This window comes from Megalobrama amblycephala, linkage group LG19 (genome assembly GCF_018812025.1).
Source record: "Megalobrama amblycephala isolate DHTTF-2021 linkage group LG19, ASM1881202v1, whole genome shotgun sequence".
NCBI lineage: Eukaryota > Metazoa > Chordata > Actinopteri > Cypriniformes > Xenocyprididae > Megalobrama > Megalobrama amblycephala.
The window spans coordinates 26796097-26821110 of record NC_063062.1 but is presented as its reverse complement, the minus strand read 5'-3'; the positions used below and the strand labels follow the sequence as shown (position 1 = coordinate 26821110).

At 36.6% G+C, this 25014-nt stretch overlaps 2 protein-coding genes across 8 annotated transcripts in view; one reads left to right on the top strand and one right to left on the bottom strand.

Annotated features, from left to right (window-relative positions):
- The first annotated feature begins 1714 nt into the window (after positions 1–1714).
- Positions 1715–19012, top strand: pgr (progesterone receptor). The gene is made up of 8 exons (XM_048169149.1): positions 1715–2649; positions 5729–5838; positions 7261–7377; positions 10307–10612; positions 11524–11668; positions 15004–15134; positions 15661–15818; positions 18330–19012. The coding sequence occupies exons 1-8, from the start codon at positions 1868–1870 to the stop codon at positions 18483–18485; spliced, it is 1905 nt and encodes a 634-aa protein (XP_048025106.1). The 5' UTR covers positions 1715–1867; the 3' UTR covers positions 18486–19012.
- Positions 19013–24359: 5347 nt separating this feature from the next.
- Positions 24360–25014, bottom strand: part of LOC125254769 (rho GTPase-activating protein 42) — a 186378-nt gene continuing 185723 nt past the window's right edge. For all 7 annotated transcript variants that reach the window (XM_048169571.1, XM_048169572.1, XM_048169575.1 and 4 more), the window contains one exon: positions 24360–24552. In XM_048169571.1, the coding sequence (XP_048025528.1) occupies positions 24464–24552 (89 nt within the window). In that variant the 3' untranslated portion in view covers positions 24360–24463. The remainder of the gene's footprint in view (positions 24553–25014) is intronic.

Here is a 25014-nt window from a genome sequence, read left to right as displayed (position 1 = left end):
CATGACAATGCCCGGACTCATGTGGCGAGAGTATGCAGCCAGTTCCTGGAGGATGAAGGAATTGATACACTTGCCTGACCTACATTCAATATAACACCTCTGGGACATTATGTTTCAGTCCATCCGACACCACCAGGTTGCACCTCAGAATGTCCAGGAGCTCAGTGATGCCCTGGTCCAGATCTGAGAGGAAATACCCCAGGACACCATCCATCGTCTCATTAGGAACATGCCCCAACGTTGTTAGGCATGCATACAAGCATGTGGGGGCCATACAAACTACTGAGTACCATTTTGAGTTGCTGCAATGATTTTCAGGGTGTCTTTGAATTCAGTAGGTTGATCATTTTTATTTCCATCAAATAATGTGGTATCCTTTCGTTTCTAACACATTACCCAGTCCATATCAGTATAGATATCCAGCATGATATTTTTCCCCATTGAGATCTCAAGTGTTTTCAAAGTGTTCCTTTAATTTTTTGAGCAGTGTATATCCGAGTGAAACTGTTTCTTGAACAAGAAAAAAATGTAGGATTTTTGTCTATCAGGAATTGATTGGATCGTAGTGGTTTGCTATTGATCAGTCTCATGTGAGTGACAGGTTGCCCCGCCCTCGAGCCAGTAAACATGTCATCAGAGAAGGGAAGAGATGTCACTGCAAGAGGGAGGGGAAGTTTTTAAATGAAAGATTATGAGAGTGCATGAATTTAAAAAAATAATTATGTGCACAGATAAATCATTTATAATAAATTCTGCAATGTTCCATAAAAAATAAGAATAGTACATTTTGATTTGACTTCAAGGTTAAGGATTTGAACAAAGTTTGATGTGTTTGGCACTTGTCAATTATTCACTTTAAGTAAATCGAAAACCAGGATGTCACAGAACATTGTTTTTATTAGTCAAACATAAAAAATATATATATTATGAAAATGACACTTTGAAAAGATAATTAAACTTTATTCCTTCATCATCAGACACCTGGGCTAAAATAATGCTTTAGCGGAAAATCATTTGGTGTGAAAATGAGTAAATAATGCTTTGCTGTGAGGAAATGAGCTTCAAAGAGAGCTTTTAACCGGCCTTCTGGAACTAGGCACACAAGTACAGGATGTTCACATCACATTAATGAGTCACCACAAACAAAGATGATTTACAATATAAAACCAGCCTATATTGTTAGTCCTTTTTTATTCTTTTCTTCTGAAGTTCAGACATCACAGACGTTTCAGTTGAATTATGAAGCAGACTGTTGTACATAGTTTTCATATTCAGTCTGGAAACGTTGCTTGTCAAACCCACTCCATGTGTTACTTCTGTGTAGATAAATTAGAAGGACATCTTTCTTCCCATTCATGCTGAACACATTCTGTGGAGCATGCATCTGGAGCATGGTGGATAATATTTCAGCATTTTATCCATGACTACCAGGTCACCATGAAATTTTGGTGTCTTCACCCATCACACTTTTACATGAGTCTATATTTAATTTTATGTCATTGACTTACACTCAAAAGGTAAGAAATTGACCTCTAATTTGTTTTGATATAGACAGTCTACTCAAAAACTCTTATAAATTAAAAATAAGAGACAGCACAGTTGTTAACATAGGAATTATAGTTTAATTAAATATAGTATGATTTCTACATCAAGGCAATATCAAATAACATATTTTATATTATAAAATAAACATTATAATTAATAAAGCATACATTTTTTAGAGTGGTTGTTGTTTAATATTTAGGAATAAGTTGCTGGGACATTTTGTACAGCCTCTCACCACAAGGAGTAATACACAGAGACGGTTATACGCCACAGATCACAACTTCCAACCAAACAGAGAGGACGCATCTCCAGATTTGTGATTATGGAAACCAAAACTAATAGTAGAATGGACACTGTGAACACTTCTCTCGCTGATTCCACAGAGATGAGGATGGAAGTAAGTAATTTAATGGAGAAATATACGGACGGGAGTTTTGGGCACGGCAGTGTCTCCGTGCGTAATTTTGGACATGCGGGATCTTTACGCGGCTGCGCACCTGGAACAAGCAGCGACTCTCTGGATCAACTATCTATGCTTGACTTGCCTCTCGGTACTAAAACGTATACTGATCACATAGATGAATTTCTGAAAATCGAAACCGGACAGTGGAGCGCAAAAGCGCTTTTGCCGAAGGAGACAGATTTTCCAGAGAGTTCGTTTATCAAAGATGAGAAAGAACAGTCTCTCATTATGGAGCCAACCAACACTGATTTCGACATAAGCGCCTTAGAAAGCTGCTACGACTCTACCGAAAGGAAACAGCTGTGTGGGTTTATAGAAGAGTATTCCGCTTTGCTTTCATCTCAAGCTGCCCAACAGGTAGTTGTGGACAGTTCCTCTAACTTTCAGTTGGACATGAATCAATCTACATTGGTTTTGCCACCTCCGAGAAGAGTATCGCCTTCTTTAGGCAGGGGTATGCTGAATTTCGATGGAACAAGCGCAGCTCCCATGATGTCCAAATCGGACGTTTCGAAATGGGTTTCCCCCGCGAGCTCCCCGTTCTGGTATCAGTCCACTAATGTGAATGACGAGCACGCTGTATACTCTTCAGCAGATGGCGTCATCCCGCGCTCACAGACAGTCTACTCTGCTTTCTCAGGGTAAGAACGATGTTGTGCGCCATTCAGAATTGAATTTAAGCAACATGACGCAGAAGTGCATTAATTAAAAGAAGTCGAAATGAAATGTGTGTAGATTGAATTATACATACATACATATATATATATATATATATATATATATATATATATATATATATATATATATATATATATTCATTAACTAATTTTATGGCACATGATGGAACAACATCAAAGCCACTGGAAGGCACGCCTGCAACCTTTAGCCAAAAACGCGTAACGGCTAAAGCTAACGCTCCGCCCCCCGCGGTAAGGCCGTGTGTCCACCAGAGCGTTTTTAGCCAGCTGAAAATGCTAGGCGCTCTGCTTAAAACGCCCGTCTGTGAGCGCTTGAGAGCGCTTCTGCAGCGCAGCATTTTTTTCTGTTGGGACGCTTTGTTGCTATGATACGGAATATCCGCGTCACTGTTACTTATAACTGATTTTGCAGGTAATTTGTTTCAGACTAAAAATGTAAATGTCGCTGTACAGCAAGAATGTGACAGTTGGTCGGAGTTGTATTTGTCCCGCCCCTCCTCCACTCTGATTGGACGGCTGGCTAAAAAGTGACAGTGATGAGCGCAGCGTTTTACTCAAAGTTGAACATTCTTCAACTCGAGGCGACCGGTAAAAAACGCCGAGCTGTCGGCGCTTGAGCATGAAAAAGACGCTCAGCGCCTCGTTACGCTCCTGGCGTTTAAAAAACGCGGCGCTCCCATTGAAAACAATTGAAAAAGTAGCTAGCAGCTGGAAAAAACGCTCTGGTGGACACACGGCCGAAGGCCCCGTGTCCACCAGTGCGTTTTTTCTACGTCTCAACGATAAAAAACGCTGCGCTGCAGAAGCGCTCTCAAGCGCTCACAGACAGGCGTTTTAAACCGAGCGCCTAGCGTTTTCAGCTGGCTAAAAACGCTCTGGTGGACACACGGCCTAAGGCTGTTTTTTGAATGGAAGTCAATGGATGAGAGGCTTCACTATGCTGATTACACACCTTTTGTGGGAAAATAGCTAATTAATGGACTGCCTGTTTGCTAATCTTCAGAATGTTTTACACTAAACAATACTTTCGTTGGGAACTATATGTAGATTTTAGCTTGATAAAAATGTATTTTCTTAAGAGAAGGCAGACTAGGGAACGTTGCGACTGACGTCACTGCCATTACATGATAGGCTGAGAGTTGCCACATGTGATTAAGTTAGCCGTTACGCTTTCTCTAATGGTAAGAGATACAGACCCTCTTATCTCCCTATTATATACAGGCTGTTTCTCAATTCCAAGAACGCAGAGAACGGACTTGCGTTCTCGTAGAGTCCGGTCTTGCCAGGCGACAATGAAAGAACAAATTCGGAAGGACGCGAGGACACAGAGCGCATCATTTGAGAAGTACTGCGATCTTGTTGCTCAACTGACCGTCCCAGCATCTTATAAGTGGCTAATACACAATAAATATAACATCACAAACAAATGTCATAACCTATTAAAATATTTCTTTCATATTATTAAAGACATTGTTTTCATATAATTTTATATCTTTTTATTTCACCGCGTGTATTTATGAAAATGAGTAGCCTTTGTGTTACATGCTTTGACAATGTTAAGATTATTTTTTATATTCCAATAAAAATACTGCAGGCTTTCTTCAGGTTATCACTTTATTAAAATTAAGCAAAACAAACGTTTTACTTTCATGAGCTGTCGCGAATTTGCGAGCTGTAGCGGGAATCCCATAAGTGAAAACGAGAAATTTAAAGCTTATAGGCTTCTGTACGTCGACCGCCCACAGTGTCTTCTGGGATTTTTAACAGTTCTCTCAAGTTTACATTCGATGCATCCTCGATATCAAGAACACATCCGGATACTTTCATGCGTCCTCTGTTCTTGCGTTCTTGAGTATTGGAACTGAAACAGCCTCAATCTCTGACAACATGTCCCAGAATGCTCTGTTTCACCTCAAATTATTCAAAATGGAGTCGAACATGAAGCACGTTTACAAGATGGAGACAGAAGATTTAAGATCTGTTTTTGCCTATTTTTTAAATGTATTATATTCAGATATGGGGTGTTGCAAATTCACTTTGAATTCCTCTTATGTATTATTCAATGGGAAACGATTAAAAAAATATGCTATCATATTTTAGTTATTCTCTAATCAAGCATCTAAATCAAGGGTGCTTAAAGGATTAGTTCACTTTCAAATTAAATTTTCCTGATAATTTACTCACCACCATGTCATCCAAGATGTTCACGTCCTTCTTCAGTTGAAAAGAAATGAAGGTTTTTGATGAAAACATTCCAGGATTATTCTCCTTATAGTGGACTTCAATGGTCTCCAAAAGGTTGAAGGTCAAAATTACAGTTTCAGTGCAGCTTCAAAGGGCTTTAAACGATACCAGACGAGGAATAACTAGCGCCATGTTCGTTCCGTAAGTTGAATGACTGATTGTTTCTCTAGATAAGACCCTAATTCCTCGTCTGGTATCGTTTAAAGCCCTTTGAAGCTGCACTGAAACTGTAATTTTGACCTTCAACCTTTTGGAGACCATTGAAGTCCACTATAAGGAGAATAATCCTGGAATGTTTTCATCAAAAACCTTCATTTCTTTTCGACTGAAGAAGGACGTGAACATCTTGGATGACATGGTGGTGAGTAAACTATCAGGAAAATTTTATTTGAAAGTGAACTAATCCTTTAATTCTGCTCCTAAAAACTGCCTTCTTCTTGTACATTTTACATTACATCAGAACCAGCACATCAAGGTTTTGGGATCCACTTGAAGTGAGCTGGAACCTGAGCACATAATTTAGCACTGAATGAGCGAACCATTAAAGATTCATTAATCTGAAGGTCAAAGGTCAGAACATAATGTACAGTGGCCTATCTTAGTATGTAGATGCTTGTGAAAGTGTTATTGTATTAGACAAAAACAAATCTACAGCTATTTGCAATTACATTTGGAATTATTTTAAACCATCTGGTCTAAATACATGTTTAAGCCACTGTCGTTTAGGATGTGTTTTCGTTACACCATCCAGAGAACACTGTGTCTTGCTTATATTCAGGGTTCCACCTCAAAGACTGTGTGTTATATGTGGAGATGAGGCTTCGGGTTGTCACTATGGAGTTCTTACCTGTGGAAGCTGCAAGGTGTTTTTCAAGAGAGCTGTTGAGGGTGAGCAACATTGTGCTAAAACTGTTATAATTTTGTCAAAATAGGAGGTTACACTTTATTTTAAGGTGACGTGGTTATAGTATACTTACTCAAATAAGTACTGAGTAATGTTAATTAACTACATGTACTTACTGTAGAGTTATGGTTAGGGTTTGGATTAGGGTTAGTTACTTGTAATTATGCATTATTTACGTTATTACTATAGTAAGTATGTGTAACAACGTGTAACTACGTCACCTTACAATAAAGTGTTACCAAATAGTATAATATGTCTTAGAATATTGAAGACCCCATGAACTCTGCAGACTGCAGTTTCTCTTCTGTGTTGATGTATTTCGTAAATGGGAAACTTCCTAAACAGGATGTAAACCGACGTGGACTACAAACCACAAAACAACCACAAAAAAGGTTTTAGCATGTTTTTTTTTTAAATTTTAAAGGTGCCCTAGAATCAGAATTTTAATTTACCTCGGCATAGTTAAATAACAAGAGTTCAGTACATGGAAAAGACATACACTGAGTTTCAAACTCCATTGTTTCCTCCTTCTTATGTAAATCTCATTTGTTTAAAAGACTTCCGGAAAACACTCGGATCTCAACATAACACCGACTGTTACATAACAGTTGGGATCATTAATATGTATGACCCCAATATTTGCATAATGCCAGCCCATTCAACGCATTAGACAAGGAAAGGCAGTATTAACGGCTGGATCTGTGCACAGACAAGGTAAGCAAGCAAGAACAACAGCGAAAAATGGCAGATGGAGCAATAATAACTGACATGATCCATGATATCATGATATTTTTAGTGATATTTGTAAATTGTCTTTCTAAATGTTTCATTAGCATTGTTTATGCGATGTATATATAGTCGAGAGCTCGTGGGGCAGAGGGAGCGCATCTCTTAAAGGGGCGGCGCGCTGAAAAAGCAGTGCATAGTTAATGATGCCCCAAAATAGGCAGTTAAAAAAATTAATAAAAAAAAATCTATGGGGTATTTTGAGCTGAAACTTCACAGACACATTCAGGGGACACCTAGGTCTTATATTACATCTTGTAAAAAAACAATCTAGGGCACCTTTAATATCAGTTTTTTTTGTAAAGTGTTGTTGCAAACAGAAATTTTTATTTCATGCTTCAAAGATTGTGAGTCAGTGTGTATACAGTGTCCCAGAAGAAGGTAATTATCATTTGGACCAATGTTCACAGTGTTCTTTTTTGTTATTCTTATCTCTTAGGACAGATATGTAAGAGCCACTATGTCTGACCATGGCCATGTCACTATGCCCTGTCAGCCTTGCTTCAAACCAATTCACTCTGTTCCTTTTTCTTTTTTTCTCTCGCTGTACTCTCCAAATCATCTTCCTTAAAAAAAAAAAAAAAAAAAAATCTTTTTTTTTTTCTTCTTCTTTTGTCTAGGTCACCATAACTACCTGTGTGCGGGACGAAATGACTGCATTGTTGATAAAATCAGGAGAAAAAATTGTCCCGCATGTCGTCTTAGAAAGTGCTACCAGGCAGGGATGATGCTTGGAGGTATCACTTTTTGAATATAAGCTTTGTATTTATATATTAAAAACATAATTTCTCAAGCTTCTTGGACTTAATGGACATTAATGGACAGTCATTATGTTAAAATACTGAATATTTTCTAAAGGGCCAATCTTAAGTATTGTTGGTAACACTTTGCAATAAGGTTTCATTTGTGAACATTACTTAATTACATTAGTTAACATGAATTAACAATGCAAAATACTTCTAAATAATATATTAATCTTAAGTAATGCAATGTTAATTAAGCATCTACTAATACATCACTAAAATCAGAAGATGTATTTTTTTTAATATTAGTTAAAGGACCTGAGCTAACATGAACTAACAATAAACAGTTGTATTTTTATTAACTAACATTAACAAAGAGTAATAAATACTGTATCAAATGTATTGCCCAATGTGAGTAAATGGGACCTTATTGTAAAAGTGTTACTGTAGTTTACCCAAAAATGAAAGTTCTGACATAATTTATTCAACCTCATGTTGTTCTAAACCCAAATGACTTTATTTCTTTAGTGAAACACAAATGGAGATGTTTAGCGCAATGTCCAAGCTGCTTATTTATGTACAGTGAAACTCAATGGGGACTTGGGCTTTCAAAATCAAAACGTGCCATTAAATTATCATAAAAGGTGTTCACATGAGTCGTGCATTTTAAAAATCTTCTGAAGTCATATAATAATTTTTTAGCAGCGGCTATGGCACTAAGTGCAAATAGCGATAGATGCTAATTACACTTTATACCAAAGACTATAGAATAACACAAGACGTGTCACTCGTATTGTTTTGAATGGGAGAAAGTGTAACGCGCAATATGGCGGAATAAGTCCCGCCTTCTAAATAAGAGCCAATCGCCGACTGGTAAAGTCATCGCGTCACTGCAGCGGCCGTTAGAATCACCGGTTTCTATAGAAACAGTCAGACGCGCGCCTCCGAAGAGACGCGCATTTAGGTCTGCGCATGCGCATTAGCTTGATCCAGCCTGAAAAATACAGTTTTTTTTTGTCATGATTCGAGCGTTTAGAAACTAAATTTATGAGCCGGTTGTTGTTAGATTTCATTGGTGATTTCAAATATGAAATTTAATCGTAAGGTTGGCTAACAGTTTTGGAGAATTTGATGTTTCCCCATTCAAAGAGATAGGAGCTGCATGATGCCCAGGATGCCCGAGAGGCGTTTCAAAGATGGCCGCCGAGTGAAATGACTTGTTTTAAAGGGACTTTGTTTATACCCGTTAGCCGGTTTCCACTTTCGAATGCTTTCTTCTTCTTATTATTTTTTAAATAAATGCCTCTTTAAGCTGATATGCTATGGGAAAAGGGAGAGGAATGAGTTTGGAAAAAGCGGATTTGAACTCGGGTTGTTTGTGTAAAAGCTAACATTACTCACCTTACTCTCCACAGATCCTGTTATCAGATGGATTTCTTTAGTAATTTTGTCTGCTCAATCAGAAAATGGTAGACGGAGTTAGTGTAAATAGCCTCTGCAAACTATTTGCTATTTGCACTAGGTGTAATTTTTTGTGAGGAACAGACTGAAATCTTCTCAAATCTCTTTGATGCTTGTTGAGACTCAGTCCCCATTCACTTGTAAACAGCAGCCTGGACATTCTGCTAAACTTCTTTTGTCTTCCACAAAAAAAACAAAAAAACAAAACAAAACAAAAAATCCATAAGGTTTTGATTGACATTCAGAAGAGTAAAGGATATCTTTGGGTAAACTAAACATTAAAGGTGCAATATGTAATATTTTTGCACTAAAATATCCAAACACCACTAGGCCAGTGTTATATATTTTGTTCACTTGAGTATTTACAATATCCCAAATATTTCCAACTATTTGTAAATCGTGAGAAAACTGCAATTTTAACCAAGGCTCTGGGACGTGTGAGGAGTCGCCTGTCAAATTGCGTCATACCCGCATTACCCTCGGTTTCCGGTTTTATTTTGTAAAAACCATGGAAACACTAAAGACGCTTTAATATATTACAAGAGAACAACTGTTTGGTTATGTTTATAAACAGAAAACTAATTGTTGTTATATAGCTCAACACATTTAGTCTTATTGTTTTTCGAGTACCATGCTTTACCATGTCTCAGAGAAAAACACTTTTTTTTACTCAAGTAGCTAACATAGCATAATCAGATGCAGCTTTATTTTTATTAACAGTAATACAGAATTTTCTCCATCATACATTACGTTTTAAAATTAATTGCATACCATTTATCAACACAAGCCATCCAGCATTTAATATGATATTCTTAAATTGATCTAGCTTACTGCAGTGTGTCTCAAGCAAGTGTCTCACAGCAGCCGCCAAGCGAACGCTCAGAGTAACGTTATCATTTTCAACACTCTCAAATGTATCTAATATGATAAACAGAGCTGCGTTACCTCATACTCATGACCGGAAAAGTGGAAGCGGTGCTGGCGACTGTGGCATAATAAAAGTTCTGCTGCTCGCGGCGTGTTGCGCAATCGCTCCAGCGGCCTCGTTCAGCTCCCACAACACTCGGTCCTGCTCTGCTTCATACTACAGTAACGTTAATAATCTCATCCATGAACATGATTTCTTCCTGAGTCATATCCCAATTCGTTTCCACCCACCGTTGAGGCGAAGACCACATGTCCCAAGATTCCACGCTCAAAGTTGCCGTCATCAAGCTACACCTTTGTTTTGAATAGGCCTCTAGCGGACAGAAATCGTACATATTGCACCTTTAATTTGAAGAAAAATAAATTGAAATAGTGACCGTCTTTAAGATCATTAAGCAAGACACTGGCTTCCACCCTAAAGAATCACAAGTAATTAGTAAGTAATTAGTATTTTAATGTGCAGTTGCATATCGTTCTATAAGAGCAACAAGATGATCAAGATGAATCCCCATTAAAGTGCATTTGTGTGTTTCAGGCCGTAAGATGAAGCGGTTTGCAAGTATGAAGGTCACGGGGTTGAGTCCATCACTGATGTTCCAGGGTCCGTTAACCCTGCTGGCTGATGGTCAAACTGTGTCCTCCCTGCCCGGTATGCCAGCCATCCGTGAGCTGCAACTGGCCCCGCAGATGATCAGCATTCTGGAGGGCATTGAGCCACAGGTGGTCTACTCTGGCTACGACAGCTCGCAACCAGAGCTTCCCCACATTCTCCTCAACAGTCTCAACAGACTCTGTGAGAGGCAGCTGCTCTGGATTGTCAGATGGTCCAAGTCTCTTCCAGGTAACACCACTACAATCGGCCTATCAAACATTTTAGGCTAAGAGAGACTAGCGTTCATGAGTCATTACCTACTGAATGACTATTACCCCTTTTCCACCAAGGCAGTTTGAGTGCTGGTTCGGAGCCAGAGCCTAGTTTCAAATCAGTTCTTTGTCTTTCGACACACAAAGCACCAGCTCCGAACCAGGAAAAGTGGTTCTTAAGTAGTACCAAAACATTGCTGGGCTAGAAGTAAGAACCACTTGCGTCAGGGGCTGGGGGCGGGGTTACCGTGACCAACAAAAAACTTGAGACCGCCATTTTTGAAATAGCAGCTAATCGAGCTAATAGCAGCTCGATCGTAATCTCCGTCTATATACAAATGGATACAGGTTCGCAAAGCCATGAGCATCAACAGTAGTGAAACATTCGTGATTGTTGATGGAAGGCTTGTTCGAGATGCATCGGAGCAGCGCGGACCGATTCGGCGGGTGACATCGGAGTGCCGCAGGTTCACGGGTGTGTTTGTAAAGCATACGACTCCTTGTGCTTTTGGATCGTTCTCGCGGTGCTTTAATGTCATGCGCCGATCGCTCTGGGGGAAGCCGATGCATCTCGAACAAACCTGGTGTGTTTGTGTTTGGCACTGCAGCGCTAGCTTTGCTGTGAAACAGACGTATTTGTGACGTAAATCCTGGCTCTGTGCTGCTCTCTAGCCCGTGGAAAGGCAAACCGGTTCTTAGAAGGCTCATCGGTTGAACCAACTCCGAACTGGCACTAGCACTAGCTCTGAACTAGTACCCGGTTCATGCTGGTGGAAAAGGGGTATATGAGATCAAAGCACAAACAATGGAGCTCTTCATAATCGTACAATGCTACAATGAGTTCTAAGGCTTCACTAAAGACTTTTCTTGTTCATCTGTGTTTAAAAGGTTTTCGCAATTTGCACATCAACGACCAGATGACGCTAATCCAGTACTCCTGGATGGGTTTAATGTTGTTCTCGCTGGGCTGGAGAACATTCCAGAATGCCACCTCTGATTACCTGTACTTTGCACCTGATCTTGTCTTGAGCCAGTAAGTAACATTAAAAACAATTGGATTAAAATCTGTTCAAATGCTAAGGCTCTGATATACTTCAAGCAAAGTTGAAGAATGAACTGGAGTGATGTCATTTCGAACAAAATCAGGCCAAAACAAATTTCATTTGAGAGTTCAAAGCAGCTTAACCATTGGTCCGTGGCAATTACGTAATAGGTACAGTAGGTGTGGCTCTAAGGCTCTGTCCACTGGAGAGCTGAATTATGGTAGAAATAGAAGTTTAAATTCGAATTGAAAGTGACACTGACACTGTTTTTTCATGTTTAATACTGTAAATCTAATCTGCAATCTATTGTATGAAGTGCTATATAAGCAATATCACACAAGTAGCTTTGTGATTTTGCTCTATATCAGCACGGCTGTGATTCGGCCTTAGGTAATCACAGCTGTGCTGATATAGAGCCATATCGCACGGCTACGAATGTTGCATTTATACAACAGTTTGATGGCACAAGTGTGTAAATAAATAAGAAACAACAATGGAGTGTCTTTTGTGAGGAACTACTTCCTTCCGCCATGGATCCAAATTTCAAGTTGACAAAGTAACAACTGAGCCCAAGCCTTGGTTACTAATTCTAAAATGTCACTTTAGAACTAGTAACGAAGGAATGCTGAGCTGCTTCATTGAAGCTTATTGTATTATGTAGAGTAGATTATTATGAGAGAGAGAGAGAGAGAGAGAGAGAGAGATTGACTAAACGAGTGCATTACCTGCATCTATAGATTATATTTTTCATGTAATCTTATATTTATAATCACAAAATCAGTTTGAATATCCGCTGAGGAAAGCGATATCTTTGTGTTTGTCCTTTTAACATTTAAGGGGATTTCCCATGAGAACGCAAGTCAATGCATTTGTCAGTTGTGTCTTATAAGGCTGTTTAAAGTAAAAACAACGTCCTTGTTTACAACCTTCAATCCCTTTCAATATAAAAGTCTGTGCGACTGACTTACTCATAAAGACATTTTTTGCTGCCATTTAATGGCATGCTAATGTAACTTTAACTGAAGTCAAAATTACAATCACTGACAGACTCAAGTTTTACAATAGGAAATAAACACAAGTAAACATTTCAGTCAAATGTAAAAAAGCAGCGCTCTAGTACAGGATTTAAAGGTCCCGTTTTTCGTGGTTTTTTGAAGCTTTGATTGTGTTTATAGTGTGCAATATAACATGTGTTCATGTTTCGCGTGTAAAAAAACACAGTATTTTTCACATAATTTACTTATCTGTATACCGCTGTTTCCACTGTCATAAAAACGGGCTGATGACTTCCTTGTTCTATGAAGTCCCTCCTTCAGAAATACGTAACGAGTTCTGATTGTGCCAGCGGTTCCTGTGTTGTGATTCGACAGCAGCTTAGCGAACCTTGCCCGGAAAGGTCATGCCTCTTACCATAACGTGGAGATGCACGCGCTCAGTGTTATTGTAAACATGTCTTTAATTTTACCCTATCAATTTGAGCCGGAATCAGACCCGGTGATTGGACTGCGGGATGAAAATAACAGCGTTTCGACGACATGGCGACAAACACACTCTACAAACGCAACTCTTGTGTATTCCTGTGGGCGGAGGTTAGTCAAAAAACTGTTTTAGTGACGTCATTAAAGAAGGAAGTAGAGGGATGTAGTCCAAACTGGCCGTTCGATGTAGGCGACTTCTGTTAAATAAAATATCTCGCTTGGCATTGAACTTTGAGCTTTAACGTTTTACAGATTTTATTTATACTCTAACAACAACATTACACACTAACTAAAGTTTGAAACATGGGATCACGAAGAACAGGACCTTTAAGTTCAATGTAAATATAACCTGAACGTCTCTGTGTCACGTCTGTCTGTTTTGAACTCTATGTCTGCATTTTCATTTGTCACATGCCTCTCTTTGTTAAGCTTCCCGCCGCTTGTTTGTTTCCATGGCTTCCTTCATTAGTTCATTTGTATCAGCTGTGTCTTGTTAATTAGTCTTGTTTGCTCCTGTTTCCTTTGTATATAAGCACTCAGTTTCAGTTCAGTCTTTGTCCTGTATTGATTATGTTTTGTAGTGTTATTTTCTAGTGATTTTCCTGTTCCTTGTGCCATTCAGTATTATTCACTGCAAAAAATGCTGTTCTTAGAGTTTTTGTCTTGTTTCTAGTCAAAATATCTTAAAGATCTTAAATCAAGAAGCATTTTCTTGACAAGTAAAACTTATTTTCTTGTTTTCAGGAAAAATAAGTCAAAATTAAATACATTTTTCCTTAAACAAGCAAAATAATCTGCCAATGGGGTAAGCAAAATAATCTTATTTCAAACCAAGAATAAGCTATATAATCTTGTTTTCAGTTTGGACTAAGATTATTTTGCTTACCCCATTGGCGGATTATTTTGCTTGTTTTAAGGAAAAACGTGCTTAATTTTGATTTATTTTCCCTGAAAACAAGAAAATAATTTGTACTTGTCAAGAAAATGCTTCTTGATTTAAGATCTTTAAGATATTTTGACTAAAAACAAGACAAAAATTTTAAGTAAGAACAGCATTTTTTACAGTGTTGACGCTATCTCCTTCATCGTACATTGAATGCTACAACTACCGTTTGTGACAGTGAGATGGTTGCAGTTCCATCTTTTTAAAACTTTTGTACCACTTTTGCTACAGTATTTTGACTGATAAGTAAAGCTTTGCTGATCTTCTTTTAGCCTTCACCTTTCTGGTGTAAAGAAATTATTTTCTTTCTCAGGTTTTGTGACATTTCTCTTCCATGTGGTGCCATTGCTGACAGCATGAAATGGGAAGGTGTTTTAACACCCTTTTATAGTCAACTGTCTGCTGGACACCTGTGTAATGAATAATTAGACTCACCTGTGGTTGACTTCTTGCTAAATTAGACATTTGTAGTCTAAAATTTAGCTTTGCTCCAGAGACTTGCAGTGGGGTGTACTCATTTTTGCATCACCCTAATTTGAGTAAAAATGAAAATTTAGTTTTCTAAGTTATATTACTAACCTTACTTTCATGTTATAAGTTAAACAGATGTTAGATAAAACTTAGTCTTGTCAACATTTTGGAAATTGTTTTTGTGTTCATTGAGATATTGTTTAAAATGTTACTTTTCATTTACGCTGAGCACTATAACAACATACAACATTTTCTGATGTTTATGTACCTCCTTTCACGGACAAAATGAGATAACCATTTCATACCCTATTTGTGGAAAGTGCCTGCCAGATTTAATGGCTACATTTAATAAACAGGTATATATACAGTATATATGCATTAACTGACAGACATTGAAATATGCATGTACTCAGTAGAGCTCTTTAAATTTTAGGGATCAAATGAGGAGGTCTCCGATCTACGACTTGTGCTTGGCTATGCAGTTTGTTCCACAAGAATTCGCTAACTTGCAAGTGACCAAGGAAGAGTTTCTGTGCATGAAGGTTTTGATGCTCCTCAACACTGGTAATAAATCCTCTGTGTTTTGTCTCAGACCCATAAAGCTCTTACTATCTGACCCTCTACAGGTCAGATCAGTGTTCCAGAATGAAATATTAACAATCTGGATAATTTTAAACCAATGGCTTCATGCCAGTCCACATGGATAGGCAGAGATATGTGTTTGGCAGACTGTGAGACCTTGAAAATCCCAACTAAGTTTCAATTCCAAGCTAACATTTTTTTTTTTTTTTTTTTAATTAGATTAACATTAATGCAAAAGAAGCTATTCAATTGTGCTGACTGCAACATTACTGTATTAATAGAACACTGTGAAACTACCACAAATGCTGGCTGTCATCACTGAAGAGATGTGTTTTTACCGGTTACAGAGCTGTCATTTCAGTGATTTATAGCAGAAGGGAAATTTTATGCATTGTGAAATAGCTTACAGAAGCTTTGATTTATTTGTGACACTAATGCTGTGGTAAATTCAAATATGACTCTTGGCAGTAGTTTATCGAATGTTTCAACACTGATGTATTTGTGACAGTTCCTCTGGAGGGCCTGAAGAGTCAATCGCATTTTGATGAAATGAGACAGAGCTACATCTGTGAGTTGGTGAAAGCCATCCAGCTGAAGGTGAAAGGAGTGGTGGCCAGCTCACAGAGATTCTACCACCTGACCAAGCTCATGGACACCATGCATGAGGTACAGCAGGAGTTATAGACTTAATATACATGGGTCATTCTCAGGAAATGCTTAACAGTTTCAGAATAAAATAAAAAAATCATTTGAAAAGGTAGCTGCTGAGCTTTCTCATAAAATCCTATTTTCCTATTCTCAAGCCCAATGTGCAGATATTCTCAGGCCCAATGCTGATATTTATATGGCCAAAAGTAAGATGAAATTCTGATAGCTTGTAATGTAAATCAATGACATTTTATAACAGAATAGCAAACTACTTACATAAATTGCATATAAATATAATTTGTCACTCTGTATCTCCCAATAACAGATAGTAATAATAATAGTAAGATGATATTTAAATGCTAAAGTTCACTTTAAACTGAAAATTATCCCATGATTTACTCACCCTCAAGCCATCCTAGGTGTATATGACTTTCTTCTTTCTGATGAACACAATCGGAGTTAAAGGTACAATATGTAATAATTTTGTCTACTAGAGGTCGCTAGAAGCCTATTCAAAACAAAGGTGTAGCTTGATGACAGCAAGTTTTAGAGCGGAATCTTGGGACATGTGGTCTCTACCTCAACGGACGGTGCAAAAGAATAGGGATTGGAGTTGGGAAGAAATCATGTTCATGGATGCGATTATTAACATTACTGTAGTATGAAGCAGAGCAGGACCGAGTGTTGTGGCAGCTGAACGAGGCCGCTGGAGCGATTGCGCAACACACGCCTCATGACTTCCGGTCATGAGTATGAGGTAACGCAGCTCTGTTTATCATATTAAATACATTTGAATGTGTTGAAAATATTATAAGGTTACTCTGTGCGTTCGTTTGGCGGCTGCTGTGAGACTGTTACACACTGCAATTAGGCTGACCGATTTTAGAATATCATACAAAATATTGGATGTTTTGTGTTGATAAATGGCATGCAATTAATTTTAAAACGTATTGTATGATGGAGAAAATGATGTATTACTGTTAATAAAAATAAAGCTGCATCTATTTATGCTGTTAGCTATTTGTCAAAATAGTGTTTTTCTATGAGGCATGGTAAAGCATGGTACTTGCAAAAAATCAAGAAAATTAGATTTAAACAATAAGACTAAACGTGTTGAGCTATATAACAATAATTAGTTTTCTGTCTAGAAATATATCAAAACATATGTTCCCTTAAAACGTGTAATATATAAAAGCGTTTTTGGTGTTTCCATGGTTTTTACAAAATAAAACCGGAAACCGAGGGTAATGCGGGTATGACGCGATTGACAGGCGACTCCTCACATGTCCCGGAGCCTTGGTTAAAATTGCAATTTTCTCACGATTTACAAATACTTGGAAACATTTGGGATATTGTAAGTACTCAAGTGAACAAAATATATAACATTGGCCTAGTGGTTTTTGGATATTTTACTGCAAAAATATTACATATTGCACCTTTAAATTAATAAATATCCTGATGCATCCAAGCTTTATAATGGCAGTGAACGGGACCAACGAGTATGAAGCTCAAGAAAGTGCTCCACAACATACTTTTTGGCCATATAAACTTTAATAAAGGGGTTAATAAAGTCCTTCTGAAGCGAAGTGATGCATTTGTGTAAGAAAAATATCTATATTTAACAAGTTATAATGTAAAATATCTAGCTTCCGTATTCAATTTAGGAAGAAAGTGTAACGCCTCTCACAGTTCAAAACGCTTACGCTATGCCCTGCACCTTCCGTATTCAATTTACAAAAAATGTTTCATAAGTTTATATGGCCAAAAAGTATGTTGTGGAGTATGTTTATGATGGATGGATGCACTTTCTTGAGCTTCATACTCTGCCATTATAAAGCTTGGATATTTATTAATATAACTCCGATTGTGTTCATCAGAAAGAAGAGTCATATACACCTAGGATGGCTTGAGGGTGAATAAAGCTTGGGCTAATTTTCATTTAAAAGTGAACTAATCCTTTAAAGATCTGATAAAGCCTGATTTTAACATTATTTTTCATTTTAACATGATTTTTCTAAGAAATTATGTATGGATAGTCAAGTAAACCCAAGTTTCTTCAGACCAATAAGTGTTCATTTTGAAATATTACTAACAATAAAAAAGTAATTCTTATGCTTACCTAAAAATCAGTAAAGATTTCACAGCAAAAAGACGTGTACGTGTACCAAGTTTAGAATTACTAAAAGGCCTTTTACTTCCTAAAAAAGTATAAACTATCAATCAGATGGCAGAAGGCATCACATTTTTCAGAGCAGTTTCGATCATGTTCATAACTTAGAGGCCTTAGAAATTTGTACAGTACACTTTATAGGGTTAATCTGTTGTTTAAGAACACACAGATAAGCTGTGTGATGTCAGTGCGTAAAATACATCAAATGAATATTTCATCACACAAGCGTAATACACAATATGAAATGGGTCACGTTACTAATGAAGCGGCTTTATTCACGTCATCACTTGTTATATATCAGAATGCGCAAAACGTGATAGGGGAGTTTGAAGTGTGACGTTGACTTTATCTTTGTGTAGATTGTGAAGAAGGTCAATCTCTACTGTCTGAACACATACATCCAGGCGGACGCCATGAAGGTGGAGTTTCCAGAGATGATGTCAGAGGTCATTGCATCACAGCTGCCAAAAGTGCTGGCGGGCATGGTCAGACCCCTCCTGTTTCACAACAAGTGAAGCCATGTGATCCAGACAGTATGCTTGGGTCTGTGACTCCTCGTGTCTCTGGTGTACGTGTATCACATCTAGTTAATGTAGACACACATCTTTCCATATACAATTCCTCTGCTTTTAATAGTCATAAGTTCTGATCTGATGTGTTATTTGAAAATCAACAATTTTTCAATAGGAGAAAAACAAAATAAAAAACAATCTTTCACAGTCGAATTGTAAAGAAAGTATATACTCTGCTATATTATTAAACCTGCTTTTGCATTTTACAAATCATGACAATCTAACTTAAGACTGTGTTCACACTTGGCAGTTTGGATAGATTAAAATGAACTCTGGTGCGATTGCTCTGTTAGTGCGGTTCATTTGAATTTTGAACACTGCCATTTGAACTCTGGTGCACACCAAAACACACTGTAAACCCTAATGCTCAAAATACTTAATTGGTTTGAGTAGGATGAACTTAAATTAAACAAATTAGTTCAGTTTAATTAACTGTTATGAGTATTTAGAACTTTCTTTTTCTTTTGAGTTCACAGCACTGACATATTTCAAGTAAACTGAATTGTTTCATTGTTTTGAGTTGTATGAACTCATTTCTTTTAATTTAGACTAACTTAAGTTTAACTGAAACTGGGCTGGGATTTCTATTTCCCAGCATGCTTTGCCCATGGCACTCAAAAGGGATAGTAAATGCTAAAATTAAGTGTTATATAATGTTTTTTTTTTTTTTTGTGCAAGATTAATGGTAAGGGAGATTTATTAATGTTTTGTTATGCTAATTTAGAAGAGTTTCTGTTAATGTGGGTTTTTGGAGAGTTACCGCATGGTGACGAGTGGCGCATGCTGCTTGGTTTGAGAACAGGTAAGTTACATGTTTTAAGTTGCTGTACTCATTCAGAGAGTGTTATATACCATGCTATTGTTAACATGTTAGCAAATTAACATGTTGGCATTTTCTGAATTAGTTTGTTAAAACTAGCAAAATATTTACATTGAGATAACCTGATAATTTTAAGTTAAATGTATAAATTTGTGTACTCAAATATTTCAAGTTTTAGAACAATAAAGATGTATGAGAAACAAATAAAATTCTTACTTAAACTTTGAGTTTCTTAACGTAAAAAATTCTCATTCAACTTTTTTGAGTTCTGACAACTTATTAGGGTTTACAGTGAAGTAAATAACTTATTTGCAAGACCTCAAAACAAAAAAGTGAATTAACTAAAACTTTTATGTTAATTGCTATCAAAATGTATGAGTTAGCTAACTCAGTACTTCAAGTTACTCAAGAACAGTATTCCTGCAGTACTGAAGACAATTTCAGGACTGTATTTTAATTATTATTTGTCAGGAATGATTTAGTTTAATTGTAAAAAAATTAATTGATATAATGTCCTAACCAACCCCTAACTCCAAACATACCAGTTTGGAGTAACCTATTAAAATATTAGTATAATCAAGTAATATCAGTAACCCCATTTAAATATTAAACCTAATTTGTTTCAATACATGAGCAACTATATTCTGGTTTTCAATTCAGTTTTCTTGGAAAGAGACTATTTTCTGTGTATGTGCAAGAATTTAATTCATTAGCCACAGCGCAGCTGGGCGCTACACTTTTGATATGTGACTGACACGCTTAACAAATTGCAGTAAACGGTAAAAAAATGCTCTACAAACTATTGTATTTATCAGTTTGTTAATAAATTAAAATAATTTAAAATACCAGTTTACAACATCCAGGCACACAATGAACTGTTTTTTGCACAGCTTTTGACACCTTTTATAAGCTCTTCCTGGGTTCTCAGCAGGTAAAAATACCATCATATAGTGCATCATAAAACCTGTTTTTTGTTTTCTTTTGTATCTGTAGGTTCAGTGTTAAAAATGACAGTGTGAACGCTAAGCGAACCAGGACTAAATGTATCATTTTCTTTTTTGGTCTGGATCAAAAGAACCAAGAGAGGTGAACTGCAAGTGTGAACACATAACTGTGCAAAAATGTAATTCTTGGATTTAACTAATTTTCTAAGTAAATTTTTTTTTTAGACTTAAGATTGTCGTTTGTGGTATTTATACCCTTTTTTTAAGTTTTATTTTCATTTTAAATCCTAGATTTTTTATGCCCTACCGCTCAACAACATCAAACATTGCGGCGCGCTTCTGCCGGCCAACGTTAACGAGCTGACTATAGCACGCTATTTGAAAAGACTCAAACGGACACAGGCAGATAACGTGAAAGACTGGATTTTTTTCGATCAGGCATGGTACAAGCGATTTCTACGGAAGAGGATTAGGGCCAAGCAATAATAAAAAAATAAAACCATCTCGAGATTAAAGTTGTTAAATTTCGAGAAAAAACCCGTTAAATTTCGAGAAAAAAAGTCGAAATAAAATGTTGAGAATAAACTCATTAAATTATGAGAAAAAACTTGTTAAATTTCAAGAAAAAAGTTGAGCTAAAATGTTGAGAATTAAGTCGTTAAATTACTAGAACAAATTCATTAAATTATGAGAAAAATGTCATTAAATTTCGAGAAAAAAGTTGAGATAAAATGTTGAGAATAAAGTCATTAAATTATGAGGAAAAAAAGTCGTTAAATAACAAATTTGTTCTCTTAATTTAACGACTTTTTTCTCATAATTTAATGACTTTATTCTCAACATTTTATCTCGACTTTTTTCTCGAAATTTAACGACATTTTTCTCATATATATATATATATATATATATATATATATATATATATATATATATATATATATATATATATATATATAAAATATAAAGGTTTATTGATCCAAAATGTTTTTATTCATTTTCTTCTATATCTTTGAGAGTGTTCTGTACATCGTGGCTGTGAATGTTTATCCACATTGCCTTTCATTTGTTTAAAACATAAAAATCACTGTCAGTTTAGTCTATCACTAGACAGGCAGTTTGGTCGCTTTATTAGAAAGTTGTTTCTCTGTGCTGTGTGTGAAAGAAAATAAAAGTTGTCTTAATTTTCCATGTCCCGCTCCATCTCGTGATAATAATCTATAAATAATCGATAATAATTAATCTGAGGTAATCTGATTTGAATCTGATTCGACTATGTAAATCCGTAGTCGGGGACACCCCTAATTGCGTACAATAACAATGCTTGAAAGACAAAGAGCTCAATTGTACATTGGCTGAGAGATCACAGTGTATGTAAAGGAACACTCTACAATTTGATCCAGCCTGGTTTGTTTTTTAAAGCAGAATATTAAATGTTTTATCAGAAGGCAAAAACATAAATGAGAAAAACGTTTCTTGGAGCTCCTATAATTTCCTCCCTGTGACCTTGATGGCCTATCTGAAGGGAGTATCGGTCCAGCATCAGCAGTCAAGGGCACGGAGCATTCTCATGTGTTTAACTGGGAATGAACACTGGGATCTTGGCAATCGCCTCCTTTTCTGCAGAGATCTGAGGAGGAACGGCATCAGAAGTCTTTTGGAAAGAAGTCACTGATGTCTGAGATTTACTTCTGATGATTTAACTTGTGCATCTTTTCTTAAATGACAAGAAGACAAGAAGTGGGTCTCATTTTGTAAACAAATTTATTGACAAAACCAAAATTAATTAAGAAGAAAAATATATGATTTGCAAAATAATCATCCATATATAAATTTCTATCATCTAGCATTTCTTCAGTTATCTTCATAATACAAGTTTCATTATGGGGACAATAAGACGTGTTCATCAACCACCGTACCGTGTTGATGTTGTTGGCATTGACAGTTGCTGTCATTTTAAACTTCAGAAGGAATAATGCAGCCAGAACATCTTGTACAATGAAGTTATTACAGCAGGACATGCTTCATTAGTATTTGTAAAGACTGACATGACCTGGATGCAAAACTGAGGCATCATTCACTGCTATGCCAAGCCAGTGGTTTCCAGACTTTTCAGGAATAGGAATAATTTTGTGTGTATTAGAAAATATTAGACATTTCAGTTATAAATAACTAGAACACTTAGTTTCATTCTTCTAATGCGATTAAATAAGCAGTGTGTCGAGGATGCTGAAATTTCAAGCACAGAATTGGAACATTTCACTGTTCTCAAAGCTTTGTGCTTGAATGTCTGATTTCAGTACTGCATGTACAATTCTATTTGTCAATAACACAGCAGGGTCCAAAAGTCTGAGACCACTACTAAAAATATTTAGCATTTTTTTTATACCTTTATATTTTCAAAAATTATATAACAGCATAATGTGATAAATGAATATTATAACTGAAAAGGAAATTCCTGAATTTATGTCCACAGCACTTGAGCTACATAACAAAACCTTATGATCACATTCTCTGGCATGATTTGAAAATGTTCCAAAAGAAAATCTTGAGTTTCAGTGTTTGACCACATGGTCAAGATCAGAAATATACTTAATTGACTAGTAAGCTAGAAATAATGCAGGATCTGAGATATTTTGTGTTCATTTTGTTATAGTTTCTCTGTTAAAAATGTTAAAAATCCTAAAAATGTGGTCTCAGATTTTTGAACATTTAAAAGTAAGTCATTTTATAATGAGAAACCACACACACAGCACACTTGGCTGAATTGACTTAAAGGGTTAGTTCACCCAAAAATGAAAATTCGGTCATTAATTACTCACCCTCATGTCGTTCCACACCCGTAAGACCTTTGTTCATCTTCGGAACACAAATTAAGATATTTTTGATAAAATCCGATGGCTCAGTGAGGCCTCCATTAACAGCAAGACACTTAAATCTTTCAGATGCCCAGAAAGCTACTAAAGACATATTTAAAACAGTTAATGTGACTACAGTGGTTCAAACTTAATGTTATGAAGTGACGAGAACTTTTTGTGCACCAAAAAAACAAACAAACAAACAAACCAACAACAACAACAACAAAATAACCACTTTTCAACCGATTTGAAAACACTGCTTTGAAGCTTTACAAATCTTTGTTTCAAATCAGTGGTTCGGAGCACGTATCAAACTGCCAAAGTCACATGAACTACTGAAATTTCAAAACACTTATGCAAAACAAAGCCTTGTATACTGAAATCACGTGACTTTGGTGCTCCGAACCACTGATTCAAAACAAAAGATTCGTAAAGTTTCGAAGCTTCATGAAGCAGTGTTTTGAAATCGCCCATCACTAGATATTGTTGAATAAAGTCGTTATTTTGTTTTTTTGCCGCACAAAAAGTATTTTCATCGCTTCATAATATTAAGGTTGAACCACTGTAGACACATTCACTTTTTTTAAATACGTCTTTAGTAGCTTTCTGGGCATCTGAAAGTGTAAATTATCTTGCTGGCAATGCAGGCCTCACTGAGCCATCAGATTTTATCAAAAATATCTTGATTTGTGTTGTGATGAACAAAGGCCTTACGAGTATGGAACGACATGAGGCTGAGTAATTAATGACATTTTCATTTTTGGGTGAACTAACCCATTAAATATGACAATGATTCACAGCTCAAAAAATTAATGGTGACGTTTAACATTCTTCCCCTTCATTTCAAAACCATTAGAATTAAGCTAAAATAAAAGAAAGCCTGTCTCTTAGACCTATAAGCTGAAAGTTGATTGCAGTATTCCACCACACAGTAGACCTAAAAAGACCATTTAGTGCAGTGCATCACACCTCCTGACCTCAGTGTATGTAAATTTGTTTATCTACACTCAATGATTTCAGTTCGGCTTCCACCAGAAGCGCATCATGTCCATTTCAACATTTCGGCCTCAGCAAAAGCTTTACCTAGAATAACAGCTGCGATTCAGACTTTAATCACTCTTGTGCTGTATCACTGAGGTTTGTGTACCATACATTATTTCTTAATATTCAGTGTCATATTGATTAATCCATACAGTTCACTTACACATCATTTAATGTTTGATATATACTTTAAGCTCTTGGTCTAAAATTCATGTTACCATGGATACCATGAAATGCTTGGCCTCTCCTGGTTGGACGCTGTCAGAGGAACACCACATAATTTTCAGGAACGAGTCCTGTTTTGCCCTCAAATGTTGCCTGGAGCCAGCCTGGTTCCACTGAAGGATACACTACAAAAAAGAAAATGAGAAGGTTTAAGCTGTGGAGAATACTTCTATTGCTCATACTGGGGGCACAACAACGGATATGTGACACGAAACAAGTATGAGAGTTTTGGGACAAATGACAAAACCATCACTGGGTCAGAGCAGCTTATATTTGTTCTTGTATTATGCCTTGAATGTTTTGCAAATTTAAATTGATTATTCAATATTAAATTGTATGTTGTTTGATTTTATGTTACCAATGTAAGATTATTATAGTAAAAATAATGACTTTGTTTATGAGGCGTCAATAAGACCACTCTTAGAAAAAAAGGTTAAATGGGGTTCTATATAGAACCCTAGGGTTTTGACTCCGTTTTAAAGAACGCTTTACGCCCAAAAAGTTCTATATAAGGAGAAATGTCTTAAATTATTGCATAACGCTTTACTTTGAATGGGTGACGTCATGCGTTGTCAAACTGAATTGTG